This window comes from Oncorhynchus keta, unplaced genomic scaffold, assembly GCF_023373465.1.
Source record: "Oncorhynchus keta strain PuntledgeMale-10-30-2019 unplaced genomic scaffold, Oket_V2 Un_contig_2676_pilon_pilon, whole genome shotgun sequence".
Lineage (NCBI taxonomy): Eukaryota > Metazoa > Chordata > Actinopteri > Salmoniformes > Salmonidae > Oncorhynchus > Oncorhynchus keta.
In genome coordinates, this window is record NW_026285158.1 from 121,532 (window position 1) to 140,073 (window position 18,542).

The 18,542-nt window shown below is 47.5% G+C and overlaps 2 protein-coding genes and 1 long non-coding RNA gene across 3 annotated transcripts in view; 1 reads left to right on the top strand and 2 right to left on the bottom strand.

Annotated features, from left to right (window-relative positions):
• LOC127922699 (NIPA-like protein 2) overlaps window positions 1–11,040 on the top strand; it is a 52,838-nt gene extending 41,798 nt beyond the window's left edge. The window contains exons 11-12 of the mRNA XM_052506589.1: window positions 8,399–8,496; window positions 10,486–11,040. Of these exons, the coding sequence (XP_052362549.1) occupies window positions 8,399–8,496; window positions 10,486–10,592 (205 nt within the window). The 3' untranslated portion in view covers window positions 10,593–11,040. The remainder of the gene's footprint in view (window positions 1–8,398; window positions 8,497–10,485) is intronic.
• A 3,279-nt stretch (window positions 11,041–14,319) lies between these two features.
• LOC127922698 (uncharacterized) lies at window positions 14,320–15,843 on the bottom strand. Its single transcript, XR_008111953.1, has 3 exons — window positions 15,466–15,843; window positions 14,665–14,944; window positions 14,320–14,584 (listed from the first exon to the last, which is right to left on the bottom strand). It is a non-coding gene; the product is annotated as an uncharacterized LOC127922698 (long non-coding RNA).
• Window positions 15,844–16,652: 809 nt separating this feature from the next.
• LOC118382670 (ribonucleases P/MRP protein subunit POP1-like) overlaps window positions 16,653–18,542 on the bottom strand; it is a 48,646-nt gene continuing 46,756 nt past the window's right edge. Inside the window, 1 exon segment of the mRNA XM_052506586.1 lies at window positions 16,653–18,513. The gene's annotated coding sequence lies outside the window, so the exon portion shown is untranslated.

The following is an 18,542-nucleotide window of genomic DNA, read 5'->3' on the forward strand; positions in this document are numbered from 1 at the left end:
ATACGGGCCTTGACATTCCACCTGAATACGGGCCTTGACATTCCACCTGAATACGGGCCTTGACATTCCACCTGAATACGGGCCTTGACATTCCACCTGAATACGGGCCTTGACATTCCACCTGAATACGGGCCTTGACATTCCACCTGAATACGGGCCTTGACATTCCACCTGAATACGGGCCTTGACATTCCACCTGAATACGGGCCTTGACATTCTACCTGAATACGGGCCTTGACATTCCACCTGAATACGGGCCTTGACATTCCACCTGAATACGGGCCTTGACATTCCACCTGAATACAGGCCTTGACATTCCACCTGAATACGGGCCTTGACATTCCACCTGAATACGGGCCTTGACATTCCACCTGAATACAGGCCTTGACATTCCACCTGAATACGGGCCTTGACATTCCACCTGAATACGGGCCTTGACATTCCCCCTGAATACGGGCCTTGACATTCCCCCTGAATACGGGCCTTGACATTCCACCTGAATACGGGCCTTGACATTCCACCTGAATACGGGCCTTGACATTCCACCTGAATACGGGCCTTGACATGCCACCTGAATACGGGCCTTGACATGCCACCTGAATACAGGCCTTGACATTCCACCTGAATACAGGCCTTGACATTCTACCTGAATACAGGCCTTGACATTCCACCTGAATACCGTGACGTCCAGAGTGGAGGGCTTGTCCAGTGAACTCTTAGTGGAGTTTAGTACACCGTCCCAGTGAACTCTTAGTGGAGTTTAGGTCCCAGTGAACTCTTAGTGGAGTTTAGTACACCGTCCCAGTGAACTCTTAGTGGAGTTTCCCAGTGAACTCCACCGTCCCAGTGGAGTTTAGTACACCGTCCCAGTGAACACCTTAGTGGAGTTTAGTACACCGTTCCAGTGAACTCTTAGTGGAGTTTAGTACACTGTCCCAGTGAACTCTTAGTGGAGTTTAGTACACTGTCCCAGTGAACTCTTGGTGGAGTTTAGTCCACCGTCCCAGTGGAGTTTAGTACACGTCCACCTGTCAATGAACTCTTGGTGGAAGTACACCGTCCCAACTCTTAGTGGAGTTAGTAGTTCCACCTTAGTGGAGTTTAGTACACCCCAGTGAACTACTTCCCAGTGAACTCCTTAGTGGAGTTTTCCACCGTCCCAGTGAACTCTTAGTGGAGTTTAGTACATTCCCAGTGAATAGTGTGGAGTTTAGTACACCGTCCCAGTGAACTCTTAGTGGAGAGTCCACCGTCCCAGTGGAGTTTAGTACACCGTCCCAGTGAACTCTTAGTGGAGTTTATACACTGTCCCAGTGGAGTTTTACACCGTCCCAGTGGAGTTTATACACCGTCCCAGTGAACTCTTAGTGGAGTTTAGTACACCGTCCCAGTGAACTCTTAGTGGAGTTTAGTACACCGTCCCACTCTTGGTGGAGTTGAACTCTTAGTCCACCGTGGAGTTTAGTACACCGTCCCAGTGAACTCTTAGTGGAGTTTAGTACACTGTCCCAGTGAACTCTTGGTGGAGTTTAGTTCCCAGTGGAGTTTAGTACACCGTCCCCCCAGTTTGAACCGTCCCAGTGGAGTTTAGTACACCGTCCCAGTGAACTCTTAGTGGAGTTTAGTACACCGTCCCAGTGAACTCTTAGTGGAGTTTAGTACACCGTCCCAGTGAACTCTTAGTGGAGTTTTAGTGAACTCACCGTCCCAGTGAACTCTAGTCCACCGTCCCAGTGGAGTTTAGTAGTGGAGTGGAGTTTAGTACACCGTCCCAGTGAACTCTTAGTGGAGTGGAGTTTAGTACACCGTCCCAGTGAACTCTTAGTGGAGTTTAGTACACCGTCCCAGTGAACTCTTAGTGGAGTTTAGTACACCGTCCCAGTGGAGTTTAGTACACCGTCCCAGTGAACTCTTAGTGGAGTTTAGTACACCGTCCCAATGAACTCTTAGTGGAGTTTAGTACACCGTCCCAGTGAACTCTTAGTGGAGTTTAGTACACCGTCCCAGTGAACTCTTAGTGGAGTTTAGTACACTGTCCCAGTGAACTCTTAGTGGAGTTTAGTCCACCGTCCCAGTGGTCCAGTAAACTCTTAGTGGAGTGAACTCTTAGTACACCGTCCCAGTGAACTCTTAGTGGAGTTTAGTACACCGTCCCAGTGAACTCTTAGTGGAGTTTAGTACACTGTCCCAGTGGAGTTTAGTAACTCAGTGGAGTTTTACACCGGTGGAGTTTAGTCCCAGTTAACTCCCAGTGGAGTTTAGTACACCCAGTGGAGTTTAGTACACCCCAGTCCCAGAACTCTTAGTGGAGTTTAGTACACCGTCCCAGTGAACTCTTAGTGGAGTTTAGTCCACCGTCCCAGTGGAGTTTAGTACACCGTCCCAGTAAACTCTTAGTGGAGTTTATCCCAGTGAACTCTTAGTGGAGTTTAGTTCACCGTCCCAGTGAACTCTTAGTGGAGTTTAGTACACCGTCCCAGTGGAGTTTAGTACACCGTCCCAGTCCCAGAACTCTTAGTGGAGTTTAGTACACCGTCCCCGTCCCAGTGAACTCTTAGTGGAGTTTAGTTCACCGTCCCAGTGAACTCTTAGTGGAGTTTAGTACACCGTCCCACCGTCCCAGTGGAGTTTAGTACAGTTTAGTCCCAGTGGAGAACACCGTCCCAGTGGAGTTTAGTACACCGTCCCCCAGTGGACTCTTAGTGGAGTTTAGTACACTCGTCCCGTGAACTCTTAGTGGAGTTTAGTACACCGTCCCAGTGAACTCAGTGGAGTTTTTGAACTCTTAGTGGAGTTTAGTACACCGTCCCAGTGAACTCTTGGTGGAGTTTAGTACACCGTCCCCAGTGGAGTTTAGTACACCGTCCCAGTGAACTCTTAGTGGAGTTTAGTACACCGTCCCAGTGAACCAGTGGAGTTTAGTACTGTCCCCGTGAACCCAGTGGAGTTTAGTACACCGTCCCAGTGAACTCTTAGTGGAGTTTAGTACACCGTCCCACTCGTACACCTGTCCCAGTGAACTCTTAGTGGAGTTTGGAGTTAGTGGAGTTTACACCGTCCCAGTGAACCAGTGGAGTTTAGTAGTCCCAGTGAACTCACCGTCCCAGTGAACTCAGTGAACTCTTAGTGGAGTTTAGTACACCGTCCCAGTGGAGTTTAGTACACCGTCCCAGTGGAGTTTAGTACACCGTCCCAGTGAACTCTTAGTGGAGTTTAGTACACCGTCCCAGTGAACTCTTAGTGGAGTTTAGTACACCGTCCCAGTGAACTCTTGGTGGAGTTTAGTCCCACCGTCCCAGTGGAGTTTAGTACACCGTCCCAGTGAACTCTTAGTGGAGTTTAGTACACCGTCCCAGTGGAGTTTAGTACACCGTCCCGTCCCACCGTCCCAGTGAACTCTTAGTGGAGTTTAGTACACCGTCCCAGTGGAGTTTAGTACACCGTCCCAGTGAACTCTTAGTGGAGTTTAGTACACCGTCCCAGTGAACTCTTAGTGGAGTTTAATACACCGTCCCAGTAGTACACCGTCTTAGTGGAGTTTAGTACACCGTCCCAGTAGTGAACTCTGGAGTTTAGTACACTGTCCCAGTTAACTCTTGGTGGAGTTTAGTCCACCGTCCCAGTGGAGTTTAGTACACCGTCCCAGTGAACTCTTAGTGGAGTTTAGTTCCCAGTGGAGTTTAGTACACCGTCCCAGTGGAGTTTAGTACACCGTCCCAGTGGAGTTTAGTACGTCCCGTCCCAGTGAACTCTTAGTGGAGTTTAGTACACCGTCCCAGTGAACTCTTAGTGGAGTTTAGTACACCGTCCTCTTAGTGGAGTTTAGTACACTCCCAATTAACTCTTGGTGGAGTTTAGTTCACCGTCCCAGTGAACTCTTAGTGGAGTTTAGTACACCGTCCCAGTACAACTCCCTTAGTGGAGTTTAGTACACCATCCCAGTAAACTCTTAGTGGGGGTTTAGTTCACTGTCCCAGTGAACTCTTAGTGGAGTTTAGTCCACCTTAGTGGAGTTTAGTACACCGTCCCAATGAACTCAGTTTAGTTCACCGTCCCAGTGAACTCTTACACCGTCCCAGTGGAGTTTAGTCTCACCGTCCCAATTAAGTGGAGTTTAGTACACCGTCCCAGTGAACTCTTAGTGGAGTTTAGTACACCGTCCCAGTGAACTCTTAGTGGAGTTCCCAGTGGAGTTTACACCGTCCCAGTGGAGTTTAGTACACCGTCCCAGTAAACTCTTAGTGGAGTTTAGTCACCGTCCCAGTGAACTCTTAGTGGAGTTTAGTACACCGTTCCAGTGAACTCTTAGTGGAGTTTCCTGTCCCAATTAACTCAGTGAACTCTTAGTGGAGTTTAGTACACCGTCCCAGTGAACTCTTAGTGGAGTTTAGTCCACCGTCCCAGTGGAGTTTAGTACACCGTCCCAGTAAACTCTTAGTGGAGTTTAGTCACCGTCCCAGTGAACTCTTAAGTGGAGTTTAGTTCACCGTCCCAGTGAACTCTTAGTGGTTCACCGTCCCAGTGAACTTAGTTTAGTTCACCGTCCCAGTGAACTCTTAGTGGAGTTTAGTACACCGTCCCAGTGGAGTTTAGTAACACCGTCCCAGTGGAGTTTAAACACCGTCCCAGTGGAGTTTAATACACCGTCCCAGTGAACTCTTAGTGGAGTTTAGTACACCGTCAGTGAACTCTTAGTGGAGTTTGTAACTCTTAGTGGAGTTTAGTACACCGTCCCAGTGAACTCAGTGGAGTTTAGTACACCGTCCCAGTGAACTCTTAGTGGAGTTTTTGAACTCTTAGTGGAGTACCGTCCCAGTGAACTCTTAGTGGAGTTTAGTACACCGTCCCAGTGAACTCTTAGTGGAGTTTAGTACACCGTCCCAGTGAACTCTTAGTGGAGTTTAGTACACCGTCCCAGTGAGTTTAGTTAGTACAGTCCCAGTGAACTCTTTAGTGGAGAACTCTTTTGGAGTTTAGTACACCGTCCCAGTGAACTCTTAGTGGAGTTTAGTCCACCGTCCCAGTGGAGTTTAGTACACCGTCCCAGTGAACTCTTAGTGGAGTTTACTGTACACCGTCCCAATGAACTCTTAGTGGAGTTTAGTACACCGTCAGTGAACCAGTTTGAACTCTTAGTGGAGTTTAGTCCACACTCGTCCCAATGAACTCTTAGTACACCGTCCAGTGAGTTTAGTACACTGTCCCAATTAACTCTTGGTGGAGTTTAGTCCACCGTCCCAGTGGAGTTTAGTACACCGTCCCACTTAGTGGAGTTTAGTACACCGTCCCAGTGGAGTTTAGTGAACTCTTAGTGGAGTTTAGTACACCGTCCCAGTGAACTCTTAGTGGAGTTTAGTACACCGTCCCAGTGGAGTTTAGTACACCGTCCCAGTGAACTCTTAGTGGAGTTTTACACCGTCCCAGTGGAGTTTAGTTCACCGTCCCAGTGAACTCTTAGTGGAGTTTAGTACACCGTCCCAGTGGAGTTTAGTTTACACTGTCCCAGTGAACTCTTCCCAGTGGAGTTTAGTACACCGTCCCAGTGAACTCTTGGTGGAGTTTAGTCCACCGTCCCAGTGGAGTTTAGTACACCGTCCCAATGAACTCTTAGTGGAGTTTAGTACACCGTCCCAGTGAAGTGGAGTTTAGAACTACCGTCCCAGTGGAGTTTAGTACACCGTCCCAGTGAACTCTTAGTGGAGTTTAGTACACCGTCCCAGTGGACTCTTAGTGTGGAGTTTAGTACACCGTCCCAGTGAACTCTTAGTGGAGTTTAGTACACCGTCCTCTTAGTGGAGTTTAGTGAACTCACCGTCCCAGTGGAGTTTCCCAGTGAACTCACCGTCCCAGTGAACTCCCTTAGTGGAGTTTAGTACACCGTCCCAGTGAACTCTTAGTGGGAGTTTAGTGAACTCACCGTCCCCCAGTTTGAACTCTTAGTGGAGTTTAGTACACCGTCCCAGTGGGGTTTAGTCGTCCCCAGTGAACTCTTAGTGGAGTTTAGTACACCGTCCCCCAGTGGAGTTTAGTACACCGTCCCCCAGTACCGTCCCAGTAAACTCTTAGTGGAGTTTAGTACACTGTCCCACTCTTGGTGGAGTTTAGTCCACCGTCCCAGTGGAGTTTAGTACACCGTCCCAGTGAACTCTTAGTGGAGTTTAGTACACCGTCCCAGTGAACGTCCCTTAGTGTCCCAGTGAACTCTTAGTGGAGTTTAGTACACCGTCCAGTGAACTCTTAGTGGAGTTTAGTACACCGTCCCCCAGTCCCAGTGAACTCTTAGTGGAGTTTAGTACACCGTCCCAGTGAACTCTTAGTGGAGTTTAGTCCACCGTCCCAGTGGAGTTTAGTACACCGTCCCAGTGAACTCTTAGTGGAGTTTAGTGAACTACACCGTCCCAGTGAACTCTTAGTGGAGTTTAGTACACCGTCCCAGTGGAGTTTAGTACACCGTCCCAGTGAACTCTTAGAGTTTAGTACACCGTCCCAGTGAACTCTTAGTGGAGTTTAGTACACCGTCCCCCAGTCCCAGAAGTTTAGTTCACCGTCCCAGTGAACTCTTAGTCCCAGTAAACAGGAGTTTAGTACACGTCCCAGTGAGTTTAACTCAATTAACTCTTAGTGGAGTTTAGTCCACCGTCCCAGGAGTTTAGTACACCGTCCCTGTCCCAGTGAACTCTTAGTGGAGTTTAGTACACTGTCCCAGTGAACTCTTAGTGGAGTTTAGTACACCGTCCCAATGAACTCTTAGTGGAGTTTAGTACACTGTCCCAGTGAACTCTTAGTGGAGTTTAGTACACTGTCCCAATTAACTCTTGGTGGAGTTTAGTCCACCGTCCCAGTGAACTCTTAGTGGAGTTTAGTACACCGTCCCAGTGGAGTTTAGTACACCGTCCCAGTGAACTCTTAGTGGAGTTTAGTACACCGTCCCAATGAACTCTTAGTGGAGTTTAGTCCACCGTCCCAGTGGAGTTTAGTACACCGTCCCAGTGAACTCTTAGTGGAGTTTAGTACACCGTCCCAGTGAACTCTTAGTGGAGTTTAGTTTACACCGTCCCAGTGAACTCTTAGTGGAGTTTAGTACACCGTCCCAGTGAACTCTTAGTGGAGTTTAGTACACCGTCCCAGTGAACTCTTAGTGGAGTTTAGTACACCGTCCCAGTGAACTCTTAGTGGAGTTTAGTACACCGTCCCAGTGAACTCTTAGTGGAGTTTAGTACACCGTCCCCAGTGAACTCTTAGTGGAGTTTAGTACACCGTCCCAGTGAACTCTTAGTGGAGTTTAGTACACCGTCCCCAGTGAACTCTTAGTGGAGTTTCCCAGTGAACTCACCGTCCCAGTGGAGTTTAGTACACCGTCCCAGTAAACTCTTAGTGGAGTTTAGTTCACCGTCCCAGTGAACTCTCTTAGTGGAGTCTTAGTACACCGTCCCAGTGAACTCTTAGTGGAGTTTAGTACACCGTCCCAGTGAACTCCCTGAAGTGGAGTTTAGTACACCGTCCCAGTGAACTCTTAGTGGAGTTTAGTCCCAGTGAACTCACCGTCCCAGTGGTCCCAATTAACTCTTAGTGGAGTTTAGTACACCGTCCCAGTGAACTCTTAGTGGAGTTTAGTACACCGTCCCAGTGAACTCTTAGTGGAGTTTAGTACACCGTCCCAGTGAACTCTTAGTGGAGTTTAGTACACCGTCCCAGTGAACTCTTAGTGGAGTTTAGTACACCGTCCCAGTGAACTCTTAGTGGAGTTTAGTACACCGTCCCAGTGAACTCTTAGTGGAGTTTAGTACACCGTCCCAGTGAACTCTTAGTGGAGTTTAGTACACCGTCCCAGTGAACTCCGTCCCAGTGAACTCTTAGTGGAGTTTAGTACACCGTCCCAGTGAACTCTTAGTAGTGGTCCCAGTTTAGTACACCGTCCCAGTGAACTCTTAGTGGAGTTTAGTACACCGTCCCAGTGAACTCTTAGTGGAGTTTAGTACACCGTCCCAGTGAACTCTTAGTGGAGTTTAGTACACCGTCCCAGTGAACTCTTAGTGGAGTTTAGTTCACCGTCCCAATGAACTCTTAGTGGAGTTTAGTACACCGTCCCAATGAACTCCAGAGACCGTATCACTCCTGAGGGTTGGGGCGGCAGGGTAGGTTAGTGGTTGGAGCAGTAATCGTAAAAGGTTGCAAGTTCGAATCCCCGAGCTGAATCCCTGAACAGGCAGTTAACCCACTGTTCCTAGGCCGTCATTGAAAATAAGAATTTGTTCTTAACTGACTTGCCAAGTTAAATAAAGGTAAAATCCCAAAAAAAAGGGTTCAGATGACTCCAAAATTGTAAACACTGTGATTCCAACTCCTTGATTTTAGAATGATATCCCAACATAACCTTCTCTCTGAACTCCTCCTCCAGCTGCCTGCTCTCATTCATTGGAGTCTTCCTGATAGCCAGAGACAGACCCAAGATCAAGACTGAAAACATTACCTTTATAGCCATGGGGAAAATACCAGGTAACTATATACTAATATACTAATAAACGAGTTCCATTTAACTATATACTTCTCCTACAACAAATAGAAATGGATGAGAGCATTAGTAACATCTTGATTTAATATCCAAGACGAGATTTACTGGAGGACCGGAGTTGGGCTGTTGGGGTACTGGAGGACCGGGGTTGGGCTGTTGGGGGTACTGGAGGACTGGGGTTGGGCTGTTGGTTACTGGAGGACTGGAGTTGGGCTGTTGGGGGTACTGGAGGACTGGGGTTGGGCTGTTGGGGGTACTGGAGGACTGGGGTTGGGCTGTTGGGGGTACTGGAGGACTGGGGTTGGGGGTTACTGGAGGACTGGGGTTGGGCTGTTGGGGTTACTGGAGGACCGGGGTTGGGCTGTTGGGGTTACTGGAGGACCGGGGTTGGGCTGTTGGGGTTACTGGAGGACCGGGGTTGGGCTGTTGGGGTTACTGGAGGACCGGGGTTGGGCTGTTGGGGTTACTGGAGGACCGGGGTTGGGCTGTTGGGAGGTACTGGAGGACTAGGGTTGGGCTGTTGGGGGTACTGGAGGACTAGGGTTGGGCTGTTGGGGGTACTGGAGGACTGGGGTTGGGGTTACTGGAGGACCGGAATTGGGCTGTTGGGAGGTACTGGAGGACCCGGGTTGGACCGGGGGGGCTTAGTGTCTTACCCTACAGTAAACCTGTTCAGACATCTCTCAATAGCCAGGAGGTGAGGTTAACGTGCATTAACCCCAGCAACAGAATAACATGGTGAATGTGCATTATCCCCATCAACAGAATAACATGGTGAATGTGCATTATCCCCAGCAACAGAATAACATGGTGAATGTGCATTATCCCCAACAACAGAATAACATGGTGAATGTGCATTATCCCCAGCAACAGAATAACATGGTGAATGTGCATTATCCCCAGCAGCAGAATAACATGGTGAATGTACATTATCCCCATCAACAGAATAACATGGTGAATGTGCATTATCCCAGCAACAGAATAACATGGTGAATGTGCATTATCCCAGCAACAGAATAACATGGTGAATGTGCATTATCCCCAGCAGCAGAATAACATGGTGAATGTACATTATCCCCATCAACAGAATAACATGGTGAATGTGCATTATCCCAGCAACAGAATAACATGGTGAATGTGCATTATCCCAGCAACAGAATAACATGGTGAATGTACATTATCCCCAGCAACAGAATAACATGGTGACTGTGCATTATCCCCAGCAACAGAATAACATGGTGAATGTGCATTATCCCCAGCAACAGAATAACATGGTGAATGTGCATTATCCCCAGCAGCAGAATAACATGGTGAATGTGCATTATCCCCAGCAACAGAATAACATGGTGAATGTACATTATCCCCAGCAACAGAATAACATGGTGAATGTACATTATCCCCAGCAACAGAATAACATGGTGAATGTACATTATCCCCAGCAACAGAATAACATGGTGAATGTACATTATCCCCAGCAACAGAATAACATGGTGAATGTACATTATCCCCAACAGCAGAATAACATGGTGAATGTACATTATCCCCAGCAACAGAATAACATGGTGAATGTACATTATCCCCAGCAACAGAATAACATGGTGAATGTGCATTATCCCCAACAGCAGAATAACATGGTGAATGTGCATTATCCCCAACAGCAGAATAACATGGTGAATGTACATTATCCCCATCAACAGAATAACATGGTGAATGTACATTATCCCCAGCAACAGAATAACATGGTGAATGTGCATTATCCCCAGCAGCAGAATAACATGGTGAATGTGCATTATCCCCAGCAGCAGAATAACATGGTGAATGTACATTATCCCCAACAGCAGAATAACATGGTGAATGTGCATTATCCCCAACAGCAGAATAACATGGTGAATGTGCATTATCCCCAGCAACAGAACAACATGGTGACTGTAGACCACCTCTCTAATGATCTATATGTCTCGTCTCTGCTACAGGGAGAAAATGTAAGGACAAGGTCCAGCCGGAGGCTAAAAGCAACACGTACGGATCTCTGGCAGCTAAACTCATGTGTAACAAACCTGGCCCACAGGACGACTCCTAATATCAGCCACACCTGTCTGTCTGTGTACAGAGACTACCTGTGTCAACACTACACATCTCTCTCCTGGGTTGCCAGACTGACTGACTACAGGGACAAAGTGAGAGCACTGTCTCCATTAGCAAAAAATTCCCCAGATTTTCCAGAAATCCGTGTATCTTCTAACTCGATCCTGATTCCAGGAGACTTTGCTGAAGCAGGATTTCTGGGAAAAACCTGGATATCTTTGGGAAGGTTACAATTGTCAGGGAATTGAACTCTGTTGCTACAGATACTGAGGAGACGTCTCAGGATCGAACCCAAATGCACTACAGACACAAATAAAACTTTATTTAATTCTCAAGGAACCACCTGATATTCTCTGTTAATACGAAAGCAACTGTTGGATCGAGTTTCTGATGAGATGGTTTCAATCATTGATTTGTTAATAAACTGGAATGTGATATTTAAAGTGTTTCTCGAGCTCCTGGCTGGCAAAAGAGGTTCACCAGCGCCCTCTACTGGTCGTAACAAGAATTACTATTTAAATGTGTGGGGTTTTTTTTAAACGGCAGACGTTCTTTGTTTAAGCTAATAAATACGGACCAGGCTTCGGGAAGGATGGCCTCAGGACTACAGACAACTACAGCTTCACCCTTTCTCAAATCAAAACGTCATTTTCTGAATTGCATTTCAAAGAGCAGTGGTGTAATGCAGTTTAACTGACAGGTATGGCTGAGCCAACGTCTTCAACTCACCTCAGGTAACCCTCACCTCCATTTTGAATCATATATTTAGTGACAATGGACTTAAGCAAAAGTATATCGGTAAGAAAAACACTAATTTTATTTTGACGACTTAAAAGTACAAATGATCTATCAATGTTAGACAATTTATCTTGGTAATAAAAAAATGAAAACATTTTAAACTCATGAGAGTAGAAAGCCAGCTCAGTTTTATTAGTCGTATGTACGGGATATATTGTCCACAATGCTTACTGCAGGCTCCTACTTCACAACAACAATAATAGATACAAATAGGAGCATAACGTAAATGTCTCGGTAGAATAGGAAACATTCTAGAATCAGTAGAATACAGGAAGGCACAATATAATAAAGTCTAACAGCAGGTGTGATGTGTGGCTCAGTTGGTAGAGCAGGGCACTTTCCTTGCCGTGGTTGTGGGTTCGATTCCCAACGACACTGAATGCTAAATGTCAATTCCTAATATTGAGTTGCACCCTCTTGACGTCGGGGCATGGACTCTCTGTGTCGACAGCGTTCCCACGAGGATGCTGGCCCATGTTGACTCCAATGACTTCCCACAGTTGTCAAGTTAGCCATGGATTGTGTATGGGTAAATGGCCTTTGAACGGGGTAGGAGCGCCTGTTTGAATGTGTCAAGAAGTGCAACGGTGCTGGGTTTTCCCCACTCAACAGTAATGGACCCTATAGTAAATGGACCAACTGTTCAAAAGGCACTAGTCTTGGCCTTCCTTTAACCTGTCCTCCTCTTTAACCTGCCTGTCCCCTTTAACCCATCTGTCTCCTCCCCTTTAACCTGTCTGTCTCCTCCCCTTTAACCCATCTGTCTCCTCCCCTTTAACCAGTCTGTCTCCTCCCCTTTAACCCGTCTGTCTCCTCCCCTTCATCTACACTGATTGAAGTGGATTTAACATGACATCAATCAGTAAGACAGGTTGGTTATCAGTCCTGCAAACTTGATGATGGGAGTTGGTGTTGGTGCAAAGCCATGCAGTCGTTGGTGAACAGAGAGTACAGCAGATGACTGAAGACACACCCCTGGGGCCTCTGATGCTAATCCTCACAGCCTGCGGTCGGCCCGTCAGGAAGTCCAATTCCTGCTCCTCTTCTAGAATATTATCTCAACAGTATTAGAGTTCCTGTTCCCTCTTATAGAATATTATCTCAACAGTATTGGAGTTCCTGTTCCTCTTCTAGAATATTATCTCAACAGTATTACAGAGTTCCTGTTCCCTCTTCTAGAATATTATCTCAACAGTATTGGAGTTCCTGTTCCTCTTCTAGAATATTATCTCTACAGTATTGGAGTTCCTGCTCCTCTTCTAGAATATTATCTCAACAGTATTGGAGTTCCTGCTCCTCTTCTAGAATATTATCTCAACAGTATTACAGACTTCCTGTTCCTCTTCTAAAATATTATCTCAACAGTATTGGAATTCCTGCTCCTCTTCTAGAATAGTATCGTAACAGTATTACAGAGTTCCTGCACTTAAATATAAACAGCACCCAAAGTGAGTACCTCTGCCTCCAGAACAGCCTGGATTCTTCGGGGCATGGACACGTTGCTCAATTGGTATCAAGGGCCCTAACGTGTGCCAGGAAAACATTCCCCACACCATTACACCACCAGCCTGTACCTTTGACATCAGACAGGATGTGACCATGGACTCATGCTGCTTACGCCAAACCCTGACATCAGCATGACGCAACAGGAACCAGGATTGGTCGGACCAGGCACTGCTTTTCCACTCCTCAGTTGTCCAGTGTTGATGATCACGTGCCCACTGGGAGCCTCTTCTTGTTGTTTTTTATCTGATAGGAACCCGGTGTGGTCGTCTGCTGCAACAGCCAATCCGTGACAAGGACCTACGTGTTGTGCGTTCCCAAGATGCAGATCTGCACACCACTGTTGTGCTGCGCCGTTATTTGCCTGTTAGCCCAGAGTAGAGCGCTGTTAGCACGATTCTTGCCATTCTCCTTGGACCTCTGATCACCGAGCTGTTGTCACCCACAGGACTGCCGACCTCTCATCAATGAGCTGTTGTCACCCACAGGACTGCCGACCTCTCATCAATGAGCTGTTTTCACCCACAGGACTGCCGACCTCTCATCAATGAGCTGTTTTCACCCACAGGACTGCCGACCTCTCATCAATGAGCTGTTTTCAGGATGCCGACCTCATTAATGAGCTGTTGTCACCCACAGGACTGCCGACCATTAATCTCATCACCTCTCATTAATGAGCTGTTTTCACCCACAGGACTGCCGACCTCTCATCAATGAGCTGTTGTCACCCACAGGACTCCGACCTTCATCAATGAGCTGTTTTCACCCACAGGACTGCCGACCTCTCATCAATGAGCTCATGCCGACCTCTCATCAATGAGCTGTTGTCACCCACAGGACTGCCGACCTCTCATCAATGAGCTGTTTTCACCCACAGGACTGCCGACCTCTCATCAATGAGCTGTTTTCACCCACAGGACTGTCACCCCGACCTCTCATCAATGAGCTGTTTTCACCCACAGGACTGCCGACCTCTCATCAATGAGCTGTTGTCACCCACAGGACTGCTCATCAATGAGCTGACCTCTCACCCACAGGACCTCTCATCAATGAGCTGTTTTCACCCACAGGACTGCCGACCTCTCATCAATGAGCTGTTTTCACCCACAGGACTGCCGACCTCTCACAATGAGCTGTTTTCACCCACAGGACTGCCGACCTCTCATCAATGAGCTGTTTTCACCCACAGGACTGTCGACCTCTCATCAATGAGCTGTTTTCACCCACAGGACTGCAGATCCTCACCTCATCAATGAGCTGTTGTCACCCACAGGACTGCCGACCTCTCATCACCCACAATGAGCTGAGTTGTCACCCACAGGACTGCCGACCTTTCACCTCTCATCAATGAGCTGTTGTCACCCACAGACCTCATCAATGACTGTTGTCACCCACAGGACTGCCGACCTCTCATCAATGAGCTGTTGTCACCCACAGGACTGCCGACCTCTCATCAATGAGCTGTTTCACCCACAGGACTGCCGACCTCTCATCAATGAGCTGTTCTCACCCACAGGACTGCCGACCTCTCATCACCGAGCTGTTGTCACCCACAGGACTGCCGACCTCTCATTAATGAGCTGTTGTCACCCACAGGACTGCCGACCTCTCATCACCGAGCTGTTGTCACCCACAGGACTGCCGACCTCTCATTAATGAGCTGTTGTCACCCACAGGACTGCCGACCTCTCATCACCGAGCTGTTGTCACCCACAGGACTGCCGACCTCTCATCAATGAGCTGTTGTCACCCACAGGACTGCCGACCTCTCATCAACGAGCTGTTCTCACCCACAGGACTGCCGACCTCTCATCAATGAGCTGTTGTCACCCACAGGACTGCCGACCTCTCATCAACGAGCTGTTCTCACCCACAGGACTGCCGACCTCTCATCACCGAGCTGTTGTCACCCACAGGACTGCCGACCTCTCATCAATGAGCTGTTGTCACCCACAGGACTGCCGACCTCTCATCAATGAGCTGTTGTCACCCACAGGACTGCCGACCTCTCATCAATGAGCTGTTGTCACCCACAGGACTGCCGACCTCTCATCAATGAGCTGTTGTCACCCACAGGACTGCCGACCCTCTCATCAATGAGCTGTTGTCACCCACAGGACTGCCGACCTCTCATCAATGAGCTATTCTCACCCACAGGACTGCCGACCTCTCATCACCGAGCTGTTGTCACCCACAGGACTGCCGACCTCTCATTAATGAGCTGTTGTCACCCACAGGACTGCCGACCTCTCATCACCGAGCTGTTGTCACCCACAGGACTGCCGACCTCTCATCAATGAGCTGTTGTCACCCACAGGACTGCCGACCTCTCATCACCGAGCTGTTGTCACCCACAGGACTGCCGACCTCTCATCAATGAGCTGTTGTCACCCACAGGACTGCCGACCTCTCATCAATGAGCTGTTCTCACCCACAGGACTGCCGACCTCTCATCAATGAGCTGTTGTCACCCACAGGACTGCCGACCTCTCATCAATGAGCTGTTGTCACCCACAGGACTGCCGACCTCTCATCACCGAGCTGTTGTCACCCACAGGACTGTCAACCTCTCATCAATGAGCTGTTGTCACCCACAGGACTGCCGACCTCTCATCAATGAGCTGTTGTCACCCACAGGACTGCCGACCTCTCATCAACGAGCTGTTCTCACCCACAGGACTGCCGACCTCTCATCAATGAGCTGTTGTCACCCACAGGACTGCCGACCTCTCATCAACGAGCTGTTCTCACCCACAGGACTGCCGACCTCTCATCACCGAGCTGTTGTCACCCACAGGACTGTCAACCTCTCATCACCGAGCTGTTGTCACCCACAGGACTGTCAACCTCTCATAATGAGCTGTTGTCACCCACAGGACTGTCAACCTCTCATCAATGAGCTGTTCTCACCCACAGGACTGCCGACCTCTCATCAATGAGCTGTTGTCACCCACAGGACTGTCAACCTCTCATCAATGAGCTGTTTTCACCCACAGGACTGCCGACCTCTCATCAATGAGCTGTTGTCACCCACAGGACTGCCGACCTCTCATCAATGAGCTGTTGTCACCCACAGGACTGCCGACCTCTCATCAATGAGCTGTTGTCACCCACAGGACTGCCGACCTCTCATCAATGAGCTGTTTTCACCCACAGGACGTTGTTTTTGTTTGTCATACTGTTCTCGGTAAACCCCAGACACTGTCATGCGTGAATAGCCCAGGAGGCCGGCTGGCCGACGATCACAGCGCGCTCAAAATCGCTTTGGTCACTCGTTTTGCACAATGGAACAGTAACTGAATGGCCGGTCTGCTTGCTTTTTATATCAGGCCACGTGACTCACTGTCTGTAGGAGCAAACCATTTTTGGGAACGGGGTGGTGAACCTAAAACTATTGTCAATAATAATAATACATTTTATTTGGTAGATGCCTTTCAGGACATCGTACCTAAAGTATATTTCATTTAGGCCTATGTAATGAATTTTAAATTATGCTTGAATATTTAAAACTGGGGAAAAATATTTAAAAATGTATAAAATTATAGCAAATCCAGCTCATCAATTTCAAAATAAGGGGTGTGTTCTGGCACATGTCACTTACTGCTACCATGTGCAGTAAACAGGAGCTATCGCTGTGCAGGCTAGGCTACACACCGGTTAGCTAGCTAGCTAGGTCTAACTAGACAACTACGCTGTGCAGGCCAGGCTACACTATACAGTAACTAACACAGTGTTTGACAGGGAATAACTCAGATTGGAGTAGAGGGATTTTTATTGTCAACCGTTTCAACTACAGCTCTCAAATCCAAACAAAGATGTTTTCACAAAAATGGTAATCAGGCAAACCAAAGAATGACTGGTGTCTTCTCTACAGAACCGGTACATAATGACTGGTGTCTTCTCTACAGAACCAGTACATAATGACTGTCTTCTCTACAGAACCAGTACATAATGACTGGTGTCTCCTCTACAGAACCAGTACATAATGACTGGTGTCTTCTCTACAGAACCGGTACATAATGACTGGTGTCTTCTCTACAGAGCCAGTACATAATGACTGGTGTCTTCTCTACAGAACCAGTACATAATGACTGTCTTCTCTACAGAACGACTGTCTTCTCTAAAGAACCAGTACATAATGACTGGTGTCTTCTCTACAGAACCAGTACATAATGACTGTCTTCTACAGAACCAGTACAGAACGACTGTCTTCTCTACAGAACCAGTACAGAACGACTGTCTTCTCTACAGAACCAGTACATAATGACTGGTGTCTTCTCTACAGAACCAGTACATAATGACTGGTGTCTTCTCTACAGAACCAGTACATAATGACTGGTGTCTTCTCTACAGAACCAGTACATAATGACTGGTGTCTTCTCTACAGAACCAGTACATAATGACTGGTGTCTTCTCTACAGAACCGGTACATAATGACTGGTGTCTTCTCTACAGAACCAGTACATAATGACTGGTGTCTTCTCTACAGAACCAGTACATAATGACTGGTGTCTTTCTACAGAGACAGTACATAATGACTGGTGTCTTCTCTACAGAGCCAGTACATAATGACTGGTGTCTTCTCTACAGAGCCAGTACATAATGACTGTCTTCTCTACAGAACCAGTACAGAATGACTGTCTTCTCTACAGAACCAGTACATAATGACTGTCTTCTCTACAGAACCAGTACACACACAGTGACAATCTGAAGGCAGTCGCTTCGGTGAAAACAATATTGAACAAACATTTTTTTTTTAAACTCATTTCAACTCAAATGAAAAACTCCCAGAAAACCTTACAGGGAATTATTATCAATTTAAAGTTCATCCACTCAAACAATGTGTCATTCAGTATGGGTAATGTTGTGTGTGCATGCCAGGCATTTCATATCTATAATGTTGTGTGTGCATGCCAGGCATTTCATATCTATAATGTTGTGTGTGCATGCCAGGCATTTCATATCTAGTACCCCTAACAGGGGTTGGGGTGAAGGGACTCACACTAGGCACAGTGTTTTATTTCATATCTAGTACCCCTAACAGGGGTTGGGGTGAAGGGACTTACACTAGGCACAGTGTTTTATTTCATATCTAGTACCCCTAACAGGGGTTGGGGTGAAGGGACTCACACTAGGCACAGTGTTTTATTTCATATCTAGTACCCCTAACAGGGGTTGGGGTGAAGGGACTCACACTAGGCACAGTGTTTTATTTCATATCTAGTACCCCTAACAGGGGTTGGGGTGAAGGGACTCACACTAGGCACAGTGTTTTATTTCATATCTAGTACCCCTAACAGGGGTTGGGGTGAAGGGACTCACACTAGGCACAGTGTTTTATTTCATATCTAGTACCCCTAACAGGGGTTGGGGTGAAGGGACTCACACTTGGCACAGTGTTTTACTCAGAACACAGTCTGTGGCTTTACGTAGAGAAGCAGTACTGTTGCGATGTGGGATTGAACCTGCAGTACTCCTCAGACCTCTATGTTGATCTTAGGGAAGCGGTACTGTTGCGATGTGGGATTGAACCTGCAGTACTCCTCAGATCTCTGTTGATCTTAGGGAAGCGGTACTGTTGTGATGTGGGATTGAACCTGCAGTACTCCTCAGACCTCTGTTGATCTTAGGGAAGCGGTACTGT